This window comes from Phasianus colchicus, chromosome 12 (genome assembly GCF_987193195.1).
Source record: "Phasianus colchicus chromosome 12, bPhaCol1.hap1.1, whole genome shotgun sequence".
In the NCBI taxonomy this organism is placed as follows: Eukaryota; Metazoa; Chordata; class Aves; order Galliformes; family Phasianidae; genus Phasianus; species Phasianus colchicus.
The window spans coordinates 1,194,822-1,218,774 of record NC_143447.1 but is presented as its reverse complement, the minus strand read 5'-3'; the positions used below and the strand labels follow the sequence as shown (position 1 = coordinate 1,218,774).

Here is a 23,953-nt window from a genome sequence, read left to right as displayed (position 1 = left end):
AGCAGGTTGAGGGAGGTGATCCTCCCCCTCTACTCTGCCCTGGTAAGGCCTCATCTGGAGTACTGTGTCCAGTTCTGGGCTCCCCAGTACAAAAAAGACAGGGATCTCTTGGAAAGAGTCCAGCGGAGAGCCACAAAGATGGTGAAGGGCCTGGAGCATCTCCCCTATGAAGAAAGGCTGAGTGAGCTGGGTCTGTTTAGCCTTGAGAAGACTGAGAGGGGACCTGATCCAGGTCTATAAATATCTAAGGTGTGGGGGGCAAAGTGGCGAGGCCAGACTCTTCTCAGCAGTGTGCGGAGACAGGACAAGGGGAAATGGCCAGAAGCTGGAGCATAGGAAGTTCCGCACCAATGTGTGCAAGAACTTCTTTACGGTGAGGGTGACGGAGCACTGGAACAGGCTGCCCAGGGAGGTTGTGGAGTCTCCTTCTCTGGAGATATTCAAGACCCGCCTGGACGCCTACCTGTGCGACCTGGTGTAGGGATCCTGCTTTGGCAGGGGGGTTGGACTCGATGATCTCTGGAGGTCCCTTCCAACCCCTACGATTCTGTGATTCTGTGATTCTGTGAGTGACCGAAATTCCCAAAGGACCTTACATTACTCTCTGATGTGAGCAGGCAGGGAATGTGACACAAAACTGATGGGGCTGAAGTAAGTCTGGGCTTAGGACCAGTGGGGACAAATTTCCACTACTGTCTCTCCCTCCACACATATGGCAATTACCTTCAGCATTGGCATGGAAGGATGTAGACACCTCCAGATGGCAGAGAGAAGCAGTTACAGCTGAGAGAAAAGGAATGGACAGGAGGTATGCAATGGTGCAAGGGGAACCACCTCCACATGCTTCCCCAGGCAAGGGACACTGCTGAGTCATGCCACAGGGCTGGCAGAACTCAGCAGTGCTTAGTCCCCCACTCCCCAGTGCTTTTCTCTTAAAAGTGATGAGGGTGCAGACTGTAGAAAAAGCAGAAACCAGCACAGTTGATGGAGGATGGAGGAAGGATCATTTGCTCTGTGCAGAATGGGATAGTCATGGTCTGCTCCTGCAAGGATGGCAATCTTTCACATGGCATTTGTGAGCAGAGGGGATTTGGGAAGAGGATGCTCAGCACAGTCACAGGTGCTTTGCTTCTGCTCACCTCCCCAGCTGTCTCTAACAACACACAGACCTAGCACAGAATTCAGAGAGGGTCCAGCCAAGCATTTTGAAATATACTCCTACATCCATAAATAAACATATTAATAGATTGCAAATGAAGGTTCTGTCTGAATGTTTTCCAGTAGTTCTGTCACATCTCTGATGTTGAGTAGATATAAATGCAGTGCGGGCAGCTAATAATAATGATCATTAAATTAACCCCAACACTTTCCAGCAGCTAAAGATGACACTTCCGCATGATGCAGCATCTTTTCAATCAGCTAGAGTCTGCTGCATTTCCATTATGTACCTTGTCAAAGTGCACCGTGTTTGTCCTTAAATCAATACAAGCCATTCTACATGAACGTGTGGCCAAGAGTATGTTTTGTTTTGTTTTCTCCAGTGGTGCCAGTGGTGTTTACTTGTTGACATTGCATTGGAGAGCAGGCAGAAGCTTGTTATTTAGAAAGGGAGGGACTTGCATGTATGTGTGCAGGATGGGAAAAGGAAGGGTTGTGTGAGAGGAGTGAGAAAACATCTGTCACTTGCTGTGAATCAGTGCTGGATTTGCAGGCAGAGGACGAAAGCTTTGCTAACAAGGATTGAAGCCTCATGGCTGACTGGCTTAGACTTCAAAAACGAAATGGTGAGAGAGCAAGTTTCCAAATGGAGACAGAAGCAGAAGTCACTGTCACTCTGCAAACAGACATGCTGTAAAAGAAAGCTCTGTCTCAGCAGGATAACTAGGCACAAGAACCAACTAAGAGCCTGAAAGGTCAGAAAAAAAGACATTCACCATGTGTCTGAGGGAAGGCTCAAACACTACATCAGGATTCACCCAATTACGCTCAAGCTGGTAGGTGCTACGCTTGCTCTTGCCATCCAGTTTTCCCTACAGTAGTGGGAAGAGGAGCAGAACCACAGTGTGAATGGGGTGCGAAAGGAACCTCTGGAAATCTCTAATCCAGACATCAGTCCAGGCAGGATCCAAACCACTTGATCAGCTGCTTGTCCCATCCACATGTAACCATCTCCACAGACAGAGATTGCCTACCTCCTGGTCCCTGTTGCGCTGTTTGATCCCCCTGACAGGACATTTTTTTCTCTTCTGACATCTGATCTGAATTTTCCTCACTGCAGCTTGTCTTTGTTGCCTGTTACTCTGTGTTTCTGGGACATGGCTGGCTCTGTCTTGCTTGCACCCAGTGAGGTATTGAACACAGCAAGAAGGTCTCTATTTAGTACTGTTATAAAGATTAAAGGTAGTTCTCCCAGTGTCTCCTTTTATGTCAGGTATGCCACAATGGGTCCTCCCAGCATCCTGCCTCTCACATAGGGCAATAGCACAAGGCGTGAGATTGGAGCATGCACACAGTGGGTATCCTTTTGTAGCTTGGAGGCTTCTTAAAGCAAAGCTAATATATTTGTCCTGAGGAAGCCTCGACAAATTTTTCTTCCACTGATTTCTCCTGTTTTTTTTTTTTTTTTTTTCCAACTTCTGCTGACATACAATGAGTGGAAGCAGCTTAATGCCAAGAGGCATGAGCAAGCACCTCTGTTTTACTGATTGTACCATCTTCTAACTTCACTCAAGGACCCTGGTATTATTTTGAAAGACACTCTTTCCCTGTCCCTCAAAACTGTGTATACCTCTGTTCCTTCCAGGCTGACGAGTCCCAGTTATTCTTCATGTGGCAGCTGTCCTGGCCTCTGATCATTCTTGCTGCTCTCCTGTGACTCTGCTGCTGTATATGGAAAAGGAGTGTTGTTGTTTCCCCTATTGTCATTTGGGATCTTCAGTCTCCGAGACGGTCCTCCCCATATTTCCTAGTAGCAAATCCAGAGGCTCTATGAGTTCCATCTCTGCATTTGCCAAGACCAAGTATCCTCTCTGATGTCACAGTTTCAATTATTTGTATGCTTGACAGTACAATCATCTGTGATAGTGATCTGCAAAAAGCAAATAAACTCCAATACCTACATGTGAAATGATGTAGGACCCCTTCCAAAACACTGTTCTGAGATCGGAGCTAAGATAAGCATTTCACTGGGACTTGAGTGGAAGAGCAGCAGGTCTGATCAGGACACTGTTAAGCAACTGGATACATCCAAAGCTGGATTGCTTTGGACTAGTATAACTTCTGCAGGCATGAAAACCTAAGTTGTCAATCTGTTATACACTGACTCTGACAGGCCAGCAGGATACAAGAAGCTTTATATGAAAGTAGAACATACTTGGGGTCCTGGCTTTCAATTTAGTGCTGTCTACAAAGCCCCACTCTGTTGGACTGCATTCTGGATTCCCCACAGCCACTGTGTCTCTTTGCAACCTTCTCCCCAGCCCCATGCTCCACAGATCTCACTGACTTCCCCTCTACATGGGCTTGGGAATTGCTCAGTTTGACAGCTTTCTTGGTGGCTATCAGGTTCTCCTCACAGAAATCTTCCCTTCCACTTGGTTTCCAAGGTTTGGTATACCAGTGACAACAAGTAGCTGAGGTCAGGGCCGAGTTGCATCAGTTTGTATCTGCACGTCTGTGTTGTGGCCTTGTGCCCTGGTGTCTCCCAGCACTTTTGTTGTTTTCTAGGTCCTTTCTGGGGCTCATGGCTGATTTAGGCCTGTTTACTTCTCTCTTTCACATGCCACGCATACCAGTATTGTGTTTCTATCACAGACCTCTGGAGCAGTAAGTCATCCACGGCATTCCAGCACAGGGCTACAGAGCAGGATCTTTTCAGCCCCAATCAACCAGTCAGGAGCCCCTGACCTGGGGCTGTCACAGGGCAGCCACCTATATCATGGACTGGAGGTGGCAGCAAGTAAGCAGAGAGGTAGGAGACTCCTTATGGGATGCAAGGGAGAAATATATGGGCTCTGTGCAAAACTTTGTATGGGATGCCTAAGTGAGGAACCAAAGGCTGGGGAAGGGAGATATCAGGATGGTCCGAAAAGGGACAAGTGTAGGAAAACACAGGGTAGTAAGAGGATTAAAGGGGGTGGCTGCACCTACACCAGTGTGGTCATGCCACAGCGGTGCAGTGTAGCCTAGGTTGTAGTTAAACACCATTTCTAACCATGTGGTTTGGTAAGAAGCCCTCTGTTCTGTGTGGATGTGTGCAGCCACACCTGCCTTGCTGCATGCTGTCACAGTCATTCTCTCTTCTCCTCAGGCAAGGATCAGCACAAAGCCCCGTTGTTTGCCCGCTTGGGAGCTCTCTAGCACAGTCTCATCTCTTTTGCAGTAACACCTGCTGTTGTTTTCTTCTTGCAGACTGCAGGCATACAGCCGTGGGCAGGCAACCAATCCAGTGAGGCTGCTCAATCCATCAGTCCTGCGCGGAGCAATGCGGTGTCTCTGGCAATGTGCCTGCAGCATGCGATACAACAGCTTGACAGCAAGATGAAGGTGGAACATGAGGAAATTCGATTCTATTATGGGTTATGTTTTCATCTGGTATTAAATCACTCTCAGTAATCTTTTGTGACGTGTGCCCACCTCTCACAGCCCTGTTCTGTGCTGTTCTCTTCAGGGAGAATGAGTAACTGCCAGCACAGGGCTTTTCCTTGGGAATCCCAGAGAAAAACAGCTGCCAAGGGGGGAAACTGTTTGGGCTGTTCAGCCTGGAGAAGGCTCTAAGGAAACCCGAGAGCAGCCTGTTGCTAAAGTATCTAAAGGGGCTGCAAGAAAGGAGGAGACAGACTGTTTATCAGGGTATACCGTGATAGAATGAGTGCCCAGAGAGGCGGTGGTGCCCCGTCCGTGCAGACACCCAGAGCAATGCTGGGGGCTCTGAGCTCCTGATGTGCTGCGGGTGCCCGTGCGCACTGCAGGGAGTTGGACCAGGTCCCTTCCAACTCAAACGATCCCGTGGTCCTGAGAAATGCTCCTGGGGCCGACACTGGGACGTGCCTGCTGCAATGGCACTGACAATGCTGCAGGCAAAGCACTGGACTCTGTGGCAGCAGCGAATGTTACAGCCCATCTCGAGAGAACTTCAAGGAGCCCCGAATCCCCGACGTGCCCCCGGAGGACATCACGAAGCAAACCTGCTTCGGCGTCGTTACGTTCTGACAGCCGCCGAGCGGGCAGGGCCGGGCCGGGCCGGGCCGGGCCGGGCCGACCCCACCTCCCCGCTGCCCCCGGGGCTCCGTGCCGTGGGGAGGAGGCCCCGAGGCCCGGGCCGCGTCACGGCCCCGCCGAGTGACAGCGGCATGTGCGGGGCGGCTATAAATGCCGGCGGTGATTGACAGGGCCGGCAGCGGCGCGGCGGGCAGGGGCAGCCGCAGCCCGGCCGCCGCCATGGGCTCGCCGCGCCGGGCCCTCAGCGACTCGTACGCGGGCAACGGGCGGACGTCGCCGCCCCAGCGGCGGGGCAGCGTGGAGGGGGCGGAGGAGGCGGAAAGCGCGGCCTGGGCCTCGCGGCCCGACCGGCGCAGCTATCTGCTCAGCATCCGGCCCCGGAACAGGTGAGGCGGGGCGGCGGGCCGGGGGGTGGCGGTACGAGCCGGCGGCGACGAGGACGGGGCGGGCGTCGGAGGGCGGTGGGGAATCCCGAGTGGGGCGCGGCGGCCGCCCAGCCGTCTGGCGGCGGGGCTCCGTCCTTGCCGAAGGCTAGGTAGCGGTGACGCGTCCGCTGGCCGTCAGGCGCCTTTCCGGGCCCTAAAGGCGAGCCGGATCGGGGGGACGTGCTCGGGCTCTCGAGGCAGCCCGGCGCTCGGCAGGAGGGCCGGCTCCTTCTTCCCTGAGGAAGGACGGTATTTCTGTGGCTGTTGCCGGGGCAGAGGCTGTCAGCGTCGTTCATCTTTTTATAAAAGGGCTAAGCTGACTGTCTTGCTGTGAAATCCTGACAGACACGAGCTTCTGTCTTTTTTTCTTTTTTTTTTTTTTTATCCTCGGTATCCTCGAGTTAAACTTGCCTGCAGGATACTGCCCTGCCCTTTCTGCCCTTTCCCTACAATGAAGCCGCCTGTGTTATCTACACCATACTCTGAGCAAGGGGCCCGCTGTGCGAGTGCCTTATCTTATTGCCAAAAAGGTATTTCTACAATGTAGATATGGGCTGAGCAGTGATGAGAACTACATTCCTGGGTTAGAAATGGCCTGAGGCAGGAGGTCTGGGGTAGGATTGAGGCTTTGTTCTCTGGGGAAGGTATGATAAACATGCTGTCAACTCAGAGTGGTTGAGGTTAGTGAACACAAGGCAACATGCCAGGGAAGGCAAAGGTGTTGGTTATAGCGTTAGTTGTTCAAAAGAAAGCTTTTAAATTACTTTGAATTCTCTAGGAGTGCTCTTCAACCTGTAAGCCCTTGAAAGGAGCGTGCCTCTTTCCTTATTGATGAGTTATAAATAATCCATTTCCAGCATGTCAAGGGTTGAGGCCTGAAAGAAGCTGAGATCTGTGAAAATAAGTACGGCACCAAAAAAGAGAGAAATGTGCTGCCTGGTGGTCAGATGTTAAAGCTGTGTAGTGCCAAAGTTAAGTTGCCTTGGTTCAGTTGCTTTGTGCTTCTATCGTAGTGTGTGATCTAACTGTAGTCTGGCCGCATACCATAGCATCATCAGTACCAAGAATGCAGATACAGCACTCACAGCCAATCTATGACCTCAGACTGTGCTTAGTGGTGCAAAGGAAAACTGTAATTGAGTCCAATACTTCTGTTCTAGAGATCACAGATAGAGAATCCTTAATAAATAAGATGCTGAGGCTTTTTGGTTGCCTAGAGCTTGACTTCCTATTTCCCCCACTCCCAAATACGTTCAGATCACAGCTGTAATCTGTTTAACCACGAAAGGGGCTCCATCAGTCCTCAAGTAGTGCTTCCAGTGTTCTCAGCTGACCTTCCCACGTTGCGGAAGTTTTACTCGAGGCCATTGCAAAAGATGCACAGTGATGTGATGCAGTGAGCCTGGCATTCTCTGGATAAGTGACTTCTGCATCTCAAGCACAGTGACTCCAGTCCACGTCTGCTAAGCTCCAAGCTCTATACACCTTGAACTTGCCACACTAGCACTGTGTGTTGTCTGCACTCCTGTTTCATATGTAGGAGTCTTACGCCTTTGCAGACAAAGTGATGCTGTACTGAAACGCTTAAATTGGCGGTGAATTCATTTTCCACAAATCCTACAACGCCCTTTTCAACCCATTCGAATGCTTAGTTATCAGCGTATGACAAGGTGATTTCATCCTGCTGTTTAACTTCAGTGGCTGACCCTTCTGTTGTAAGAGAGATTTGCTAAATAGCGAAACTCCCCTTTCCCTGTATTCAGGGCATCTTTCAGGTTCTCTAAGGAATAAGTGAGATAAAAATCCTGTTCCCTGCACTGCCTTGAGTGCAGATTTGAGAGAAGATATGTGGAAACGAACAGTTGCATTGCTGTCTGTGATGCAGGGCAATGGTTTGAATGAAGTGGGGCTTTTTGTTCTGTAATTAAATAATGTATCATAACACTTCTGGAAAGTGGATGAGTGGAATGGTGTAGCAAGGAGACTTTTAGAAAGCAATTAAGAGTTTAATTAAATCCAGAAACATCTGGAGAGCTTGCCTGGGAGAACTGGAAAAGCGAGATGAGTGATGTGTGTACAGGCAGATAACATTCAGCAGTTTTCTTTAATACAGAGGTACTTGAATTCAGTGGCTTTGAAGCTGGCAAGTATGGGGCAGGTGTTACAGACACAGAACTGCAGAGGGAGGCTGTTGTGGTGGTTGAAAAACAAAAATGGATCTTCTAATCCATAGAAAATGTGGTGGTTTTTTCTCAGGTTTATCTGTTGCAGTGTTTCTGTATGTATTTGTAGCGTGTTTAGCTGATTACTTGCCTGCTCTCTTCTCTTTCTCAAGGGAAAGGACTAGAAGGAGTAGTGACATGACAAATATCTTCATGAGGGGATATCCTCATGGAAAGAATCTGAGGTTAGGAACACTTCTGGTACAACTCATGGAGGAATTTCAACTGTATGCATGCATTAATGAACGGTGCAGAGAACATGGATGGTCTTTCTTGATTTTCCTGAGCCTACAGCAGGAAAGGGATGTTGTGCAAACTGAAGGATACTAATTTGGTAACTGGGATGTGCTTTTTCCATTTCTTACATTAGAGAAATTGTTGAGGGTAGTGCTACAAAGGCCAGAAGATCAGGAATATTGAAAATGGCTGTATATTCATAAAGTCATAGAATATCCTGAGTTGGAAAGGACCCGCAAGGAGCGTCAGCTCCACTTCCTGTCTCCACACAGCACCACCCAAACCCTATGGCTGAAAGCAGTGTTCCAAGGCTCCCTGAGCTCAGCAGTTTGGGGCAGAGCCTTTCTCTACCCCCACCTGATTGTCCTGCTACTCCTTGTGTGTTTTGCTCTCTAGAGCCTTCACCATCTTTGTAGCTTTGGATCCTCTCTAATAGCTTTATGTTGTTATACTGCAATGCCCAAAAGAGCACGCAGTTCTGGAGGTGAGGCCAAACCAGAGCAGAGCGGGCCAAAACCTTCTACTGACCTCATGCACAACAGGGTAAAGAACATCATCTCTTTATCAGACAGAGTATTTGGGATATTTACTTTCTATGAACTTGGGAACTGTTCTTTAGGAAGAGGCTTTCCCTTTCTGTAAGACCAAGCTGACTTTGGAGAATGTCTTATACCTTAGGATACAATTTTTTGTAAAAACAAATGGAAGGTGTTTCATCTGAGTTTGAGGCCTTCTCTTCTGTTGGAAGCGATCAGTACCTCTCATCTAATGTGGATGTCTGCATCTAGGTCTTGTTAATGCATTGCCTCCTTGCTTAAATATCTCTCCACTGTCATAGCTTCTTCATATGCAGATATTTATAGCGCATCTTTTCTTGGACGGCTTTTTCTGGTTGTGGTGGCAGCTGAGCTCAGGAGAGTGCCTTGCCATGATTTTTCTGTGCATCTGGCTTTTCTGGCTGGGAACAGTTCCCAGTCTTGTATCACTTGCTTTGCACTTTATATCAAATGAAGGTGAAAAGGTCTGTTGCTGTAGTAATGAGCTGTAAACTCAGGGATGCTTAGTTCCCGAAAAGCATAGCTAGTTTTCTTATTTCAGAGGAGTTCTCTCCTCAGCACTTGAGCAGCTGTAACTTCTTGTAGCACCTTGCTTTTGGCAGTAACCAGTGTAAATCCCCAGTGAGATACCAGCTGTGGCATCTGAGGGAATTCAGTGCATCTATCTTGTCTGACAGATTTTGAAAGGAGGCACATCCAGTGCTTACTTTAAAGACAAAAGCAAAGGCATTGATGGGCTGATCTCTGGTCTGTAGGCTCTCTAGGGTAAAGGTGTTTTTTTTTTTTGGTTTGTTTTTCCTGTAGGTATACCTATATGAGCAACAGTGCCCTGTTTGAGTAGGTCTCCTAGTCAGTAGTACACTATGAATAATAATCTCAAGCTGCATTTTTTTCAACCCTTTCTACAGTGTCCAGTTGATATCTGCTAAAGCAACCAATGGCCCAGGAGTGGAAGATCAGGACAAACAGTGCCCTTCAAGAGCAATGTTAAATATCATGTTTCATTGTGTAATGGGGAATAGTGTGGTTTCCTTGAGAACAGAGGCAGTTTCCAGGAGTTAGAATTAAGATGTGCTCCATCCTCCTCCTGCCTCAGCTAGGCAAGGAGGCTCTTGAATGAATAAGCTGTTCTCTCCCACTGACTATGCCTCACATCCAATAGCATCAGCTGGTCCCAAAGAGGGAAGTTAGAAGAGCAGTTACAAAAAACCTCTACTTTCATGTTGCTTCTTTTCCAACCCACAGTCACAGAAATCTACAGACAGTGAGTTATCAGAGAGATGTCTGCTTAGCTTGGTGTCTCGTTGTCCAATACTCGTTGTCCAATACTCGTTCTACTCTTTGTCCTTCCACATTCCTCATTGTCTTTCAACTAGTGACTAGTTAATGTGGACGATAGAGGGAATTATATTTGGGAGTTAAAGTGCAAGATCTGAATCATTCTCTGAGTGTTACTGTGGTTGATGGAGGAGCACGCAACATAGTTTGTTTTTCACTTTCTGTTGTGTTGGCATCTAGCTCTGAATTGTGGCATGCAAGTTCTTCTTCATTTAAGCTCGGCATGAATTACCTTCAGAAAAATACCATACTTCTTTAGCCTAGCAGCAATTTACTCTGTGACCTTGACAAGTAGAAACTCAATAGATCTATTTTCCAGTCAGTAAAATAACAATGTGTCTTGTGCAGCTCCATAGCACTCACAGCTACTTTATCGCCAGGTTGCTGATAATTACTGCTGCAGTACATGAAACACAAACTGTTTCCGTTTGTGCACGAAATGTTTGATAAGAAGCGGGACATGTGGCAGGAAAGAGACTTTAAGCATAACCACATGGACATGAAGGCTTCATTGCTGGCTTTGAAAAATGTGAAATGAGTGGCTACCAACAGCTAAGGAAGTGCTCTGAGTGGCTTGTGTTTTTCTCAGGCAGTATTAACCTTAGAGGCAGAGAAGTTCAGATGGAATGTAACACTTAGAAGCCTGCATGTGCAAAACAAGCCCGATAATAGCATGGGGCAGAGTGGCAGCAGAAGGGAGTGTCTGCACGGGACTGTTGGAGCAGTCCTTCTGTCCTGGGGATGTTGTGCTCTCTCTTCTTGGGTTCTTCTGGGGAGTTTTTCTGTGCTGCTATTTCCATCACGGCATAACTTGGAGGTCTCAGACTTGGTGTCATTAATGCATTTCTCTGTTTACTTGCTGCACTGGACAGCTAGTGCAGCTCAATTTTCGTGCTGTGGAAAAGCACTGAAATATATTAATGACTGTTGCAGCTCAAGTTGATCAAGTCCATGCACTCAGACATGTGAGGAAGAAGCCAATGCAAAGCATATTTCATCTTCTAAGCTCCTGTCAACTTCCATGTGGAGCCCTGAGCTGGAAGGAGAATGATTTCTCTATCTGGGAGTGAAGGAATAAAGGAGAATTTCGAGCAGAGACTGCATGAAAGCGATTAGAAATGCAGGACTTAAAATCTATGTTTTTAAAGCAATTAACTTCTCAGTCCCGGTGGGGTGATGTACCAGCCTAGGCCATCAGCTTGAGTGATATTTTTAGTGATTAAGAAGTGAATGGTGTTGACAGTTCTGCTCCTGCCCTTGCAGCAATACTGAAATTTAGCAAGTGCATGAAAAATGGGGAAGACCGTCTTCATTTCCAATGGAAATTACAAGTAGTTGAAGGGCTAAAACCTTTAAGAGGATGAAAAATGTTGAAAGCATCTGATGAAATGGAATTTAAAGAAGAGCTGAGGCAGGTAGAAGCCACATGGAAGAACAATAGAGGGGTGTAATTCTCATGGGCCAGTGCAACAGTGGTTAATAACCAGACCTGTATTTTCAGGGCTAGCTTTCAACAAGCTGTCCCTCACTTTGTAGATGAGCTGCCTGTGGAGGATTTCCTCCCACTGGGGTTGGATGCGTGTGGAGCAGACCTCTCCAACCTAAGCATGCAGAATCCCCTTTCTCCTGTACATTTAGCCCTTGATTTGCCTGCTTTAGATGTGCAAGGATAAAGTAAGCTGCTGCCTACATCCATCAGCCCCTGAGCTTGCTCAGAGGATACACATCCGCTGTAGATGCTGCATTTAATTAGCAGAATCCCATACTGTGTACACTAACAAGTCTCTGGAGAGCTGAGGATATGGACGGTCCAATCCCAAGGCGTATCAGACTAGGCGTGCTGGGGCATCTGTCGTGCCTTGTGCAGGAGTTCCACATTTCCAAGCTAATAGGTTTGGTTTAGAGACTGATGTAGTTATGCTGGTGCAGCTCTGTGTGGGTATGCTGTAAACTTAATTAAAATGAAGTGAAATGCCAGCTGCCTGCAGGCAGGGCTGTTGTAGCTGCGGCTTTCAGAATTTGATCTTACTCTCTCTGGGCTTAAATCTCTAGTTTGTTTAAAAAAAAAAAAACTTCCTTAGCATATTGAGGTTAAACTTTAGTTAATACATGCTTTTTTTCTTTTGATATTACAAAGGCTCCTCAAGAGATCAGCAGTCCAATGTTCAGCGAAATGTTTTGAGACATGCAGTGAATAAAGCCTGGGCTGCATGCTCAGCACTGGGAATTAAAAGTGCTAACTGTGTTCACCACTTGATCATATATATGAGCACAGGGGGTTGGGGCGCAGATACCCTTCATTCTGGCTCTAGTCTTTTGTGTGATTAAGAGACAAGACATGTCTCCATTTGTCTCAGGCAAATAAAGCATGTTTAAAACATTGTTCTGCCTATGCTCACACTCTCCAGTGGGCATTTTAGGATCTTCCCTTCTGGCTCCTCAAGTGATGCCTGTGTCCTTTATATTCGTGGAGGTCACAAGGAGACGGTTTCCCTTGTAATGAGATGAAACACTCTCTTTTATTGTTGAAGAAGATGGGAAGTGAGCCTATGTATGCCCATGAATTGGAGACAGTGTGGGGTTGTGGTGTGAGGTGACCTGGGACTGGTAGGATGGCTGTGGGTGGTAGGATGCTTGATCCCTCTGGCAGCAAGCAGCTCAAGTGGAATTGCAGCTCCCCTAAGCTGTCGGGATGTCTGGGGGCAATGAGGGTGTGCTGGTCAGTAAAGCAGGTAATATAAGGGCAGGTCTGGCTTGGGGCTTAAAGGAATATCTCAGATGCTGGGGTTCAACTGGAAAGCCAAAAGTGCTGTTCCTTGGACTTCCCCCATGGACCAGCTCGGTGCTTGCAAAATGGATTGGGTAGCTGACCGTCAGCCTTTTTTGGTTGCTATGTGATCCTTTTCCGGCTGGGTAGCTCCCGATCCGCTGCGCGAGCAGCAGTGTTGGCACTGGGGAGAGATCAAAATCATGCGGCTGGGGGTGGAGAGAGTGAAGCTGCTGCCAAAAGAGTAAGTGCCACCCCATGTTTTTGGGCAGCTGTCTCAGACTGCTACCTAATCTGCCTTTGCCAAACTACTTCTTCAGTTCTTATCTCTGTGGGTGCGGAGGAGAAGTGCTACAGGGCTGGCAGCAGCAGTTTTCAGAGACCCTCTATAGTCACTTGTAGGATGAGATTCTGTGTCATGCTGACGTCTGTGTGACTGGGACTTGCACAGAGCCAGGAGGAGGTCATTTGGGTAGAAGACCTGAAGACTTATGCCTTTCTCTCCTCCTGCAGCAGCATCATAAAGCACTGAAATTTGATTGTTCAGTAGTGGTCCTCAGGCTGAGAAGGTTTGATCCATCTGCACTTACCAGTATTGAAGTGTGACTTCTTACATCCCAAAGGACGACTTGCCTGTGCTGCAGTCACCTCTGAGGCTGTATGGTGAGGTTGCAGTGTACATAACAATCCTATTGGGTCACACTGAGCTTGTGTGCTGCTGGCTAGCTGGTAGCTACTTAGTTGGACTTCTGATTCCCATGTTGATGAGTTCAGGGCAGGCTGATGAACCCCTCCTGACTGCTAAGGGTCCTACAGCCCCCAGGAGCTGCTGTCACAAAATGGCAGTGTGGGTCCCTGAAGATGCTTCTCTGGGGCTCCTGCTGGTAAGTAGCTCATCCAGGTTTCTCATGTGGGATTTGTATTTGATTTTTATTCCCTGAAATGGTTAATGCTACATCAGAGCATTTCTGCAGAGAAAATAAACTGTAGATGCCTGCAAGTTCCAGGGTTTTTGTTTGTTTGTTTGTTTTTTTTTTGCCTAATCCCAGTGATTTGGCTGGCAAACTGTAAAGCAGCATATAATAGCATATACCATAGCATTTTCAGTTTCTCAAAAAAGCTGGTATCTTTGTCCTGAGGAAAAAAAGAGGTGACAAACTGGGGCCGCCTCCTTGCCAGCGGAGACGTGGGCATGCAGCGAGCTGTACTCTCAAGTACCATTTAACCGAGTAGCTTCCCAGTGGAGTTGTCTGCTTTTAGCACAACGCTGTGGACGGTGCATGGAAGGCTCAAGTGCTGCTTCTTGGAAACCTACTTGTATAAATGTCCTTACACTTATTCTCTGTAGTTAACGACTGTTTCATTTTTACAGCCTTTGACTTCAATTTACAATGTAACTTGCTCATCCTGGCAGTCAGCCTGAGTAAGGCAGCTGTACCTTCTTTTAATAGGACCTATGACCTGCGCAAAACAACTCACATTAATATCTCTCTATAACAATTTATTTCAGCTCCTTTTCATGCTTCTTTATCTAATGTCTTTTATGCTGTTTTTTGCTTAGCTTATCAAGCAGCAGATTCTCTCTCTCCAGTTTAGGAAGGTAAAACTACATTGCATTAAACTTCTCTGACCAAACACTTTGCTGAATCTGACTGCATCTGATTAATCTGTAATGCTTAGGTACTAATTAAAGAGAGCCCTGGGGTGATCTAACAAACTTATTCTGCATGGTTGCATTCCTAACACTTGCCTGCACTGTAGGCAGTAAAGTGAATGTTCATTGTAATTCCTGTGTTAAGGTGCAAGAAATATTCACCTTTTGTGGCCAAAGGACGGGTGTACAGTTTGTTCAGCTACTAAGTGATATTAAAGTGAGACTTCCATACAGAGACATTAAAAATTAGATGTGCCTGCCCTGACACTTTCAAAGAAGGAATTTTCTCCTTTCCCATCCTTTGCTTTACCATAAGGATCCTCCTTCATTTGGACTCTGCCACAAAGTGCACTTGTATGGTTGGACCTTGCCTTCAGCAAAAGAGCACATCCTGAAGTCAGTGGGCATTAGTGGTTTGCTGCAGAAGCATGTAGAGAATTGGTGGTGGAAGGAGAAGCCTCTCCTGAACACTTCGGTTGCTGTGGGATTGTTAACCAAAATGTCAGGAAAAGCAAATCACGATGAAGAAAAAGCAAATCACTTCTCAAATCTCCTTTTCCTGCACACTGCTTTTGTATGGAAATCCCTCTTTAATTTTAAAAGGCTACTGAATTGCTGGTGTCCTCTTCCTGGTCTGTAGGGCTTTTTGTGCAACAAAGATGCACCTTCAGGAAGGCCCAGAGGAAGAGCGGCTGCTGCCTTGCATCAGATTTCTTGAATGCTCTGAATTACTGGTTTAGAAACCAATTTGAATTGGACAAGTCTCATTGCAGCTGGAATGAGTCAGCTGGGAGCCCCACAGTGCTGCAGTCTCTAAAACCTGCCTGTGACTAATACAATGGTTTCTTTGAAAGATTAAAGAGACTTTCCAGGGCTTACTGCCAAGTGTGCATTGAGCAAGTCCCGTCATATTCATCTGCCGTGCCTGTGGAGTCCTCAGCTTCTGGTGCCGCTGCTTTCCTGGAGCATTCAGTAGCCTTTGTGGTATTTCTCCTGGCTCTGGGATTTGCACTGAAAGGACCAGGCTTACTCCCAGCACTGCAGTGACGTGGTGCTGGGAGTCACATTAAACTTGGTCCTGAGTGTCACTGTGTGTGTGCACATCACTTTTTATTTTTGAAGATGCTGAACTTGTTGCTGTCTTGCTGGGTTATGAATGGTCATTGATGCTTGGAGAGTTGTGATTTCACTGTGTGGATCTGTAAGGCATTTACTGGTCTAGGACGGGGAAACCTTAACGAAAGGTCCATCAGAACCTCACCAGCAACTGCCTCAGCACTGGATTTTCTGCCTTGCTCTTTGGAAATGGGAGTTTTTTTTGTCTCCTGGGTTTGGCGTATGGAAAGGTTTCTCTGCTTTGGCAGCTATTGGTATCCACAGCCGTGTGGCTGGGGGGAGGAGTGCTTTGCCAGGACCAGTCTCCTGGGAACAGAAAGGAGCCCAAGCCATGCCATCTACTTTTTACCTTCTGTCCCTCAGCTGCTTGGCTATAGCTCATAACCCTTGTTCAATAGATAAGTCGAGTTTGCAACAGCCCCATCTTCCATCCTCTTCCCTTCTCTGATGCCAAGTGCCCAGGAGCTGGGTGAGGCTCACGCTGTCCCCCAGCTCTTTGTCACTCAGGGATCCATCTCCCTGCATCTCTCATAAGCTGAGGCTGATGGGAAGCTGGAGTGAAAACTGTAGCACTGCAACCCCCAGGTAAGTTTTTTTTGGATGGATGAAACAAGCAGTTGCTGTGGCTGGAGCTCTTCTGGTGCCTTCAGCCATGTGTGCAGTTCAGTCCTTGCTGCAGTGCCTAACTTTGCTGGGTTCATGCTGAGTGCGTGGATTTTGGTATTTCCTGAACTGGAGTGCTTCCTCAGCAGGTAGAGCATGAGTAGCAGCAGTGCCAGCATCCTGCCTGTGAGCCGGGGGCTGCTTGTGAGGCTGGCGTCGTCCTCACAGCCATCACCACACGCTGAGAGCCCTTCTGCTCGTAGTTGCACTATCTCAGGAGTGGTCTGGGGATTTGCTCCACCTCTTGCATGTCTAAGGAATGTGTCTTCCACTGTTGAAAGTGTTTTAAGCAGAGCTGCTAGCTACCAGTTCCAATGCAATACCTGCTGTTTCTCCTAAAGTACTAAGGCACTTGAGACCTTGGGATCCTCTCTCCCATTGTAAACATGTAGTGTTTTAATTGCAGAGGAGAAAATGAAAGAAGAAATTCTTCCCTTTCAAGAGCGCCAGAGCACTATCCAAATGAAGACTGAAGTTGGAATTAAAGACTTTCCCTTTTTCTTTTTTCTTAAAAAAAAAAACAAAAACAAAAACAAAAACAAAACAAAACAAAACCTGATCTACCTGATCTTCTGGGGCCTGTTTTGGTGATATTCCAACAGGGTTGGCAGTACTGTGCTGATTTAGTGCTATCCTCAAATAGTATCTACCTGGAGACTCTAAGATCAGTTTTTGAGATTCATAAGTGGCACTGGCTATTTGGATGGTCCTGGCTGTTTGGATCTTGCAGCCTGAACTTGGGGGTCAGTGCATGGACACATGGAGTGTGTACTGTGAGTGCCTACTCGCAGCAGTGAGAGGTAAAGCAGTCATCATGTAATTCCTGAGCACAGAAAGGACCAAGTCAGGCTCAAGGGCCAAATGCTTACGAGCCGTATCCGATTCACACTTGGCCTGGAACTGCAATGTGAAATATTCACAAATAAAATAAAATCTCAGCGAAGAGAATAACTGATGGTACAGCACCAGGAGAGTGAAGCTACTTTGTTAGTGTCATGGTTTGAGCCTGCTGGCTGATCAAAGACATGTTCGGATGTGATACAGAACTAAAATTATTCTTGACATTCGTTACCCTAATAGCTTCATAGACAAAGGAGATGTGTCCCAAATGACACTTCAAATTGACAGAATCATCTCAGGAATGAAAAAATAGTCAAATACCATGACTCTTGACTTGTGAAAAACCTGTTGTAGGGATGATGGGTGGTAAGGAGGGCATGTCTAACAAGAACACAGCACGGACAGGCATCTGAGATGAGATAGGAAGGGAACCCTTTGATTTCTTTCTAGTGCTTTGATCTCTAAGAAATGCTTCTTGAATCTTCCAGGAGCACCTTCTGCGCAATCATTTCCCAGCTGACGGAGGAAACCCAGCCACTATTTGAAACCACTATCAAATCTCGTTCTGTGTCCGAAGACTCTGATGCTAAATTCACGTGCATAGTGACAGGTAACAGTGTCTTCAGTGAATAACCTGGTCCGGTCTCACTTGCTAGACTTGTGCTAGTTAGAGTCTAGAGTAAGCAATAACAAGGCATCACGTAAGTCCAGTGTTGTCATACTGACAAGTAAAGATTCAGCAATTGCATGACAATTTCAGCTTTAATTTGATGGGAGAATCAGGGGAAAACATTTGACGCTGTAAAGAAGCAAAGGCTTACCCAAACATCTCAAGCAGAGCAGATTAAAGACCAAGAAATGGACTATGCTGATTACTGCTTGGGCAAGTGATACTTTATTGTCCTAGTCTGTGCTTTGCTAATCCTGGATTCCACACTTCAGGAATGTGTAGTTTTGAAGACTGTTACACTGGAACCAATTTTAGCTCTCATTGCTGGCTATACATTTGCATTAGTGATAAACATGTGTATCTGTCAGTATCTGAAATAAAGACCAGTTTTTACCCAGTGAGCTAAAATCTAACCCTGAGCAGGAAGGCTTTAGGTCAAGGGATTTAGAGGGAGATGGAGGAGGCTGAAAGATAGAGTTAGTGCTGAGGTGTTGTGGTGAAGGGGAATGGCAAAGCATTGATATAAAGGCAAGCAGCTGATGAGCTTTTGCTTCTTAAATGTCAGGGTGCTAAGACTTTGCTCTCTTCTTTTTCTTTCTTTTTTTTTTTTTTCATAGTAGTCATCTGTTTACAGATAACTGCTGATCCTTCTTGGTATTGTGTACGTTTCTTATACTGACAAGTTACTCAGTGAGACTAACTGAAAAACCTTGTTACCTCTCTAATGAGGAGAGTACCTCCAATAAGCCTCATAATCTCAAGTACCAAGACTTTCCTAAGATTGAGGGAATCCAGTTTGCTGTTATAAAGATGCTGTAAATAAGCTGTATGCAAAGAAGAACATACTGAACCTCTTTTCTGAAATCCTCCTACTTTGAATTCATGGCTCTTCTCATATGATTCACTTGTTTTACAGATCTGGTTTTCTGAACTTGCAAGGCTACAGGTGTACATTGGCTTCATTGATGCTTAACTTTAGCAGGTGACTTCCTGCTCCTGTGGTAAAACTGGTCTGCTAGAGTTGCCTCCAAGCCATGCCCTTCATTAGGGCCTTCCTGATTGAATTTATTAAAAAGGAAAAGCTTTACATATTGTGCAGTGGCATGTAACTCATCATTTTGCAAGCCAAGAGTGTCAGAGGTCAAAAAATGAGTGATGTTTGAATATGTTATGAGATCTTGAGTTACAGCAGATGCCCTTCTCTCCTCCTCACCTGAAAGTGTCATGGTGGTGAGAGCCCAGAGCGTGAATACTTTGTGTGGAGGCATACAAAAGCACTGCTTTCTTTCAAAATTTCTTTTACAGTGCCTAGTTCTGGCTTAAGTCTTCCCCAGATGCACCTTGGGGTGATAATTCCTTTGAAAAGACCTCTTCTCTTCCAAAGTCCAGATGATACCATCAGCTCTACATAAGAGGGCCAAGATACTTCAGTCAGCCTTATAAAGGCCACATCCATGTCCTTTCCAGCATCTCTCCTGGAAAAAAATGAGAAACTATTCACTGTCCAGGAGACATGCTGCCAAGGAATGCCTCTGCTACATATCAAAGTATATCTAAAGACAGATATGGATAGATGTTCTCTATCCAGTTTGTAGCCATTCCTGGCTGTAGGCAGAAGGCTGCCTTCCAGCTTTGGATGACTTGTTGGTGCTGGGTAGCACGACGTGATATCTCATACCAAGTTGGAAAACTGATGCTGGTGTCATTTCTGATAAAGTGAAAGAAAACATCAAATGATCATCTTCAGCAAGCAGCCATTTTCACACTTAATGAGCTAGACTGGAGGATATCTCTATGCACTTAAATCAATAGACTTGTCCCAAAATTAGGAATCTTCATAGAAAAGACCTTAAACAACCCAGACCTCCTGTGCCACGTAGTCAGTCTGAATGCCTTGTATGTGATCCTGTGGCCTGCTCTAGCAGCTGAGGATTTCTTTGGGACACGGGTCACGAAGTGCAGAGAAAAGTCCACTTGTAAAGTCTAATCTGGTGTTCAGATATCTTCCCCCTTGTTATGATGTTCATATTCAAGAGGGAGATAGTGCAGGGAGAAGGGAAGTGACAGTTGCATCCCTGGCCAGTGGCTGGTGTGGTACCAGCTTTGTCCTGCTGCTGTGATTGGAGTCCAGGGACACTTTGGATCATAGCCTTACAGGAGGCAAAGGGCTGACTGTCAGTTACTTCTGCTGTTGCTCTCAAGCCCCATATGCGTTTACATGACCTACAATGACATTTTCTTGCTGCTTCTTAACTGATAATGAATTCCAGTGCAGACCCTTATCTGTGAATACCAGAGACTTACTGGTCTTGTCCTAGAAAGGCAGCAGAATGCAAATATTTAAAGAGCCAGCCTCTGAAATGTTCTGGGAGCAGCAGGAAAGAAAGTAAGTCTAAGTCAGGCTTCCTGATGCTCTTGAGTGGCTGCACAATCCCTGCTTTTCTCCTGTTTTCTGGTTCTCCGGCTGCCTAGCACATCTTATTTGATTGTTTTGGGTCAAATTGTGCATCAGTGATGACATGTTTTCATTTTTAGGCAAAACTAGTTCAGCCTTTATTCTCTGAGAATGAAGAAAACAGTGAGATGTGATTTTGTTGTGTGATTTCTCAGAGGAGAGGAGCACACTCAGCTTCTTTGCACCAAGTTGTTTCCTTGGTGGGTCTGACTGGATTTCAAGACCTCAGGGGTCTCATCCTTCAGAGCCTCTCCTGTGAGGAGTTATAGGGATCTTTATAGAGAGTATCCCTTATTGAAGGTGCTATAAGGATTTCACAACTTTTCAGCGGTCTCTGTATAGTGTTGGCTGGGGAGGGAAGATGCAGGCCGATGAATCACAGGGGCTTGGATGAGGGGGCATGGGTCTATGATTGCTTGCTATGATTTTCAAGGAGTGAGGCCTGTTCTGGTGACTTTATCTAGCTGGGACTACTACATCAGTACCAGGTATTACCAGTTTACAGGCAGTTTTGTTCAGCACTATTTTCACCCTCTTTAGGAAGGGACCAACAAGGATCACTGAGTGACTCCTGACTCCACACAGGACCACCAGCAATTCAAACAATATCTCTGAGAATACTTGAATCGAGAGAGTGAGTTGCTTGGATGGAGAATGTATGGGGAGACACAGAGGCTGTGGTTTTGGGGATGGGGCAGGTGATGAGCAGGGACGTAGAAGATGGCAAGGTTTGGGGCAGCCAGGGAGAGACGAATGAGGAGTGAGTGCCACTTTCAGGCTGGTGGCATGGAGAGATGCTGCCTTGGTGAGTGTCTGGCCCTTCTGTCAGCATTACTGAGTCCATGGGCAGATGGGATCAGATGTTGCTGTGACTTTTCCTCCCAAAATTGCCTAAAGCCCCAAGACAGCTTGTGTAAAGGAGAAATAGAAAATCAAAGAGATTATATAAAGATGTTTCCAAACTCTTCTCACCTTACCAAGCTTCAGAAGCTCAACTTCCCCATTTTCTGCCCCAAATTAGCTGAAATTGCTATAATTTGCTATATGTTGGGTGATTTTGAGCACCTAATGCAAATGTTTTTGAATGAGTTCACAAAAGCTTCTTAGGCTTTAATAGCTTCAGGAACAACAACAACAAAAAGAGTATTTGATCTAAACTCAGCAATTTTTCTATGAAAAACCTGGGCTTAGAAAGTCTCCTGCACCGTACAGTGCTTGGCTGTCATGGTAGAACAATGCTGCTGGAAGATGTACTTCCCAAAAGCTTTTGCTGATCCTGCAGATGCTTGGCAGGAGCCTCTCCTCCTCCACAGGAATGTGTGTCTGTAAAAGTGAGGTGCTCGCTGGTTAAATACAGGAGACCAGCTGCCAGCAAATCCCTCTCTGCACCAGCTGCAAGGGGGCTGCAGGAGGAACAGGCTTAGGAAAGGTGAGTGCTTGGTTTTATGAACGGCTGCTCTGTTCTGAAATGCGCTATTTGCAGCCACCACCACTTGTCTGATGGGGAGCAGGTATATAAATGCAACAAGCCAGAGAGATTTCAGGCTTAATAAGAAAAAAAGCCTTTTGTCAAGGCACTGAGCAGCTGTAGGAATTACAGCTCTTTCCAGCAGATGTCAGCTGGGCATTGGCATCAGATGCAGAGGCCACGGGGGGACATTGCAGGGTTTCTTGGAAATGGTATGCATGCATTTCCCAGAATGAAGTACTATGATGGCTCACAGAATGTTCACAGAATATTAGGAAAATCTACCTGCCAGCTAGCTGTACTAATAGCTGTGGGCGCTTTGAAGATCTCGTGTACAGACAGCCCTGAGGAAGGGTAGGACTGCTCTGAATGAAGTGTGAGCTGTACTTGAAAACTATTTTGTTCCTTGTCCCTGGAGCAGTAGAAAATCATTGCGTGCTCATTTGGTTCAGGGTCCTGCTGCCAAGTGTAGTAAGTAGCTGATATGTATGGAAAATACAAGCAGCAGGGTCACTCTGTGGTGATCCCCTTGCTGGAGTGCTCTTTTATCTCCCTTTTGTTAGGGAGGAGGTTCAGCATGTGCTGCTTTAGCTCTTTCTGGTCAAAGGCATTACATATCAGCCAACACCAGGGATGATTCCTATTGATGAGTCTTTACTCCTGCTGTTTTACTCCTACTGTGGGATCTTCTTTACAGAGACAGATGTATGCTGCCTTGGGCATTACTGTAGGCTCCTGGCACTTCAGACTGATGCAAGCAGGTGGCTCCTGGAGATTTTTGATTAAAAATGTTGATTGCCAGCCCTGGAATCAGTGGGCTAGCAACTGGGAAGTATCTTGGGTAGGCTGTTGGTGTCCTGTCCCTGCCCACACCATACATCGTAGCCATTGGGGCTGGGCATTTTGGGTGCTCCTGCATAGCCTGGGTCCTGGCCAGTGCTGTTTGTGGGAAGAGATTGATGTGCAGACCACATTTGGAGATGCTGGTGGAGATGAGCGTACTGGCCTCTTTTGCAACAGTAGCGCAGGGCTGTTGGCAGGGGATAAGCTTTAGATACCCATCCTGAGGCTTGGAGCAACTGCTGAATGCACTTACTTAAGCTGGGGCATGACATGATCATCAAAACTTTTATCCCATGCCCTTAGGGTCAGCTGGGCTGTGCCAAGAGGCCATGTGTAAAGCAGAGAGATGAATGGTGACCACTTTCTTAGGCAGTTTTCCCCTGAAAAATGGGCTGCTCTTATTCTGAGCTGGAACTGCTGTGGGTGAGAGATGAGGGCTCTGATCCCTGTATGCCCCTCCTGCTGATCCACCACCAAGTGTGGTGGGCAGCATGTGGCCACGTGCCCAGCTCGCTGGCCAGCCAGTCACACGTATCATGATGTCATTCTGCTGAAAAGGCAGGTGACATCTGTTGTCAAGTGACATTTGTAGGACATCAAGCTGGCTGTGATGCAATCCAGACCGCTTCTGTTCACTGGAAACTTTGGGATCAGTTTACAGGCTGTGACACTTAGCAAAATGTTGTGAACTCCATGGAGGGACGAATGCCTGTTTTCTAACCTAAGCCTTAATCTCAGCAAAACATGACTCTTCACGTAGAAGTGACAGTGTGCTCACCTTCCTCTCCCAGCCAGCGTTACAGGAGATGGCCATGTGATTTACTCTCCTCTGTTCAGGAATGAAGTGCTGGGATTTTTTTCTCAAGAATAGCTTTCTTCCTAGGAGCAATAAAAACTTTGGATAAGTCCCTCTGGTTTCCACTCACAGTACTTTCTCTGCTGTATGATGTAAAGAATGTGATGAGCCCAGAATAACATGTATTCTGCCAGAGTGTTTTGTTTTGCTGCTGATTCCTTGTCCCTTGCTGTTCTCCTTGGTCTAGCATTCCTCATGCTGCTGTCTGTCCTTCTCCCCAGGTTACCCGCAGCCGGAGGTGACGTGGTATAAGGATAATGAGGAGATGGACCGCTACTGTGGCTTACCCAAGTACCAGATTTTCCATCATGGAAATCGTCACACCCTGCAGCTGTACAAGTGAGTAGGGAAGCTGGAGAGTAGTTGGATTTGTTGTTGGGAGTGCATTTTATTACTTGGAGAAACTGACTGTCAGTAGTGATCCCCCCAGTGCCAGTGTTTCCTGGTGCAGTGTTCCTGACTGTCTCTTCCTGCTAGCTTTTCTCTCCAGATCACATAAGGATGAGACTTGCACACAGGGATAGCAGTCATGCTGGAGGCAAGAGGAAGGTCAGGAGAAATTCCTCTCCCTGGAGTCTTCCAGTGCTGTAACAGTGTGTGCTATCACAGTGAAAGTCTCGAG

General features: G+C 46.7%; 1 protein-coding gene across 3 annotated transcripts in view; it reads left to right on the top strand.

Annotated features, from left to right (window-relative positions):
• Positions 1-5,355: 5,355 nt before the first annotated feature.
• Positions 5,356-23,953, top strand: part of ALPK3 (alpha kinase 3) — a 30,813-nt gene continuing 12,215 nt past the window's right edge. The window contains exons 1-4 of one of the 3 annotated variants that reach the window (XM_090148564.1): positions 5,356-5,606; positions 14,328-14,366; positions 17,528-17,649; positions 23,553-23,670. In XM_090148564.1, coding sequence (XP_090004690.1) covers positions 5,371-5,606; positions 14,328-14,366; positions 17,528-17,649; positions 23,553-23,670 — 515 coding nt within the window. In that variant the 5' untranslated portion in view covers positions 5,356-5,370. Of the gene's footprint in view, positions 5,607-14,327; positions 14,367-15,717; positions 16,122-17,527; positions 17,650-23,552; positions 23,671-23,953 lie in introns of those variants that run through there. The other 2 variants (XM_031616164.2, XM_090148566.1) reach the window with 2 other exon arrangements.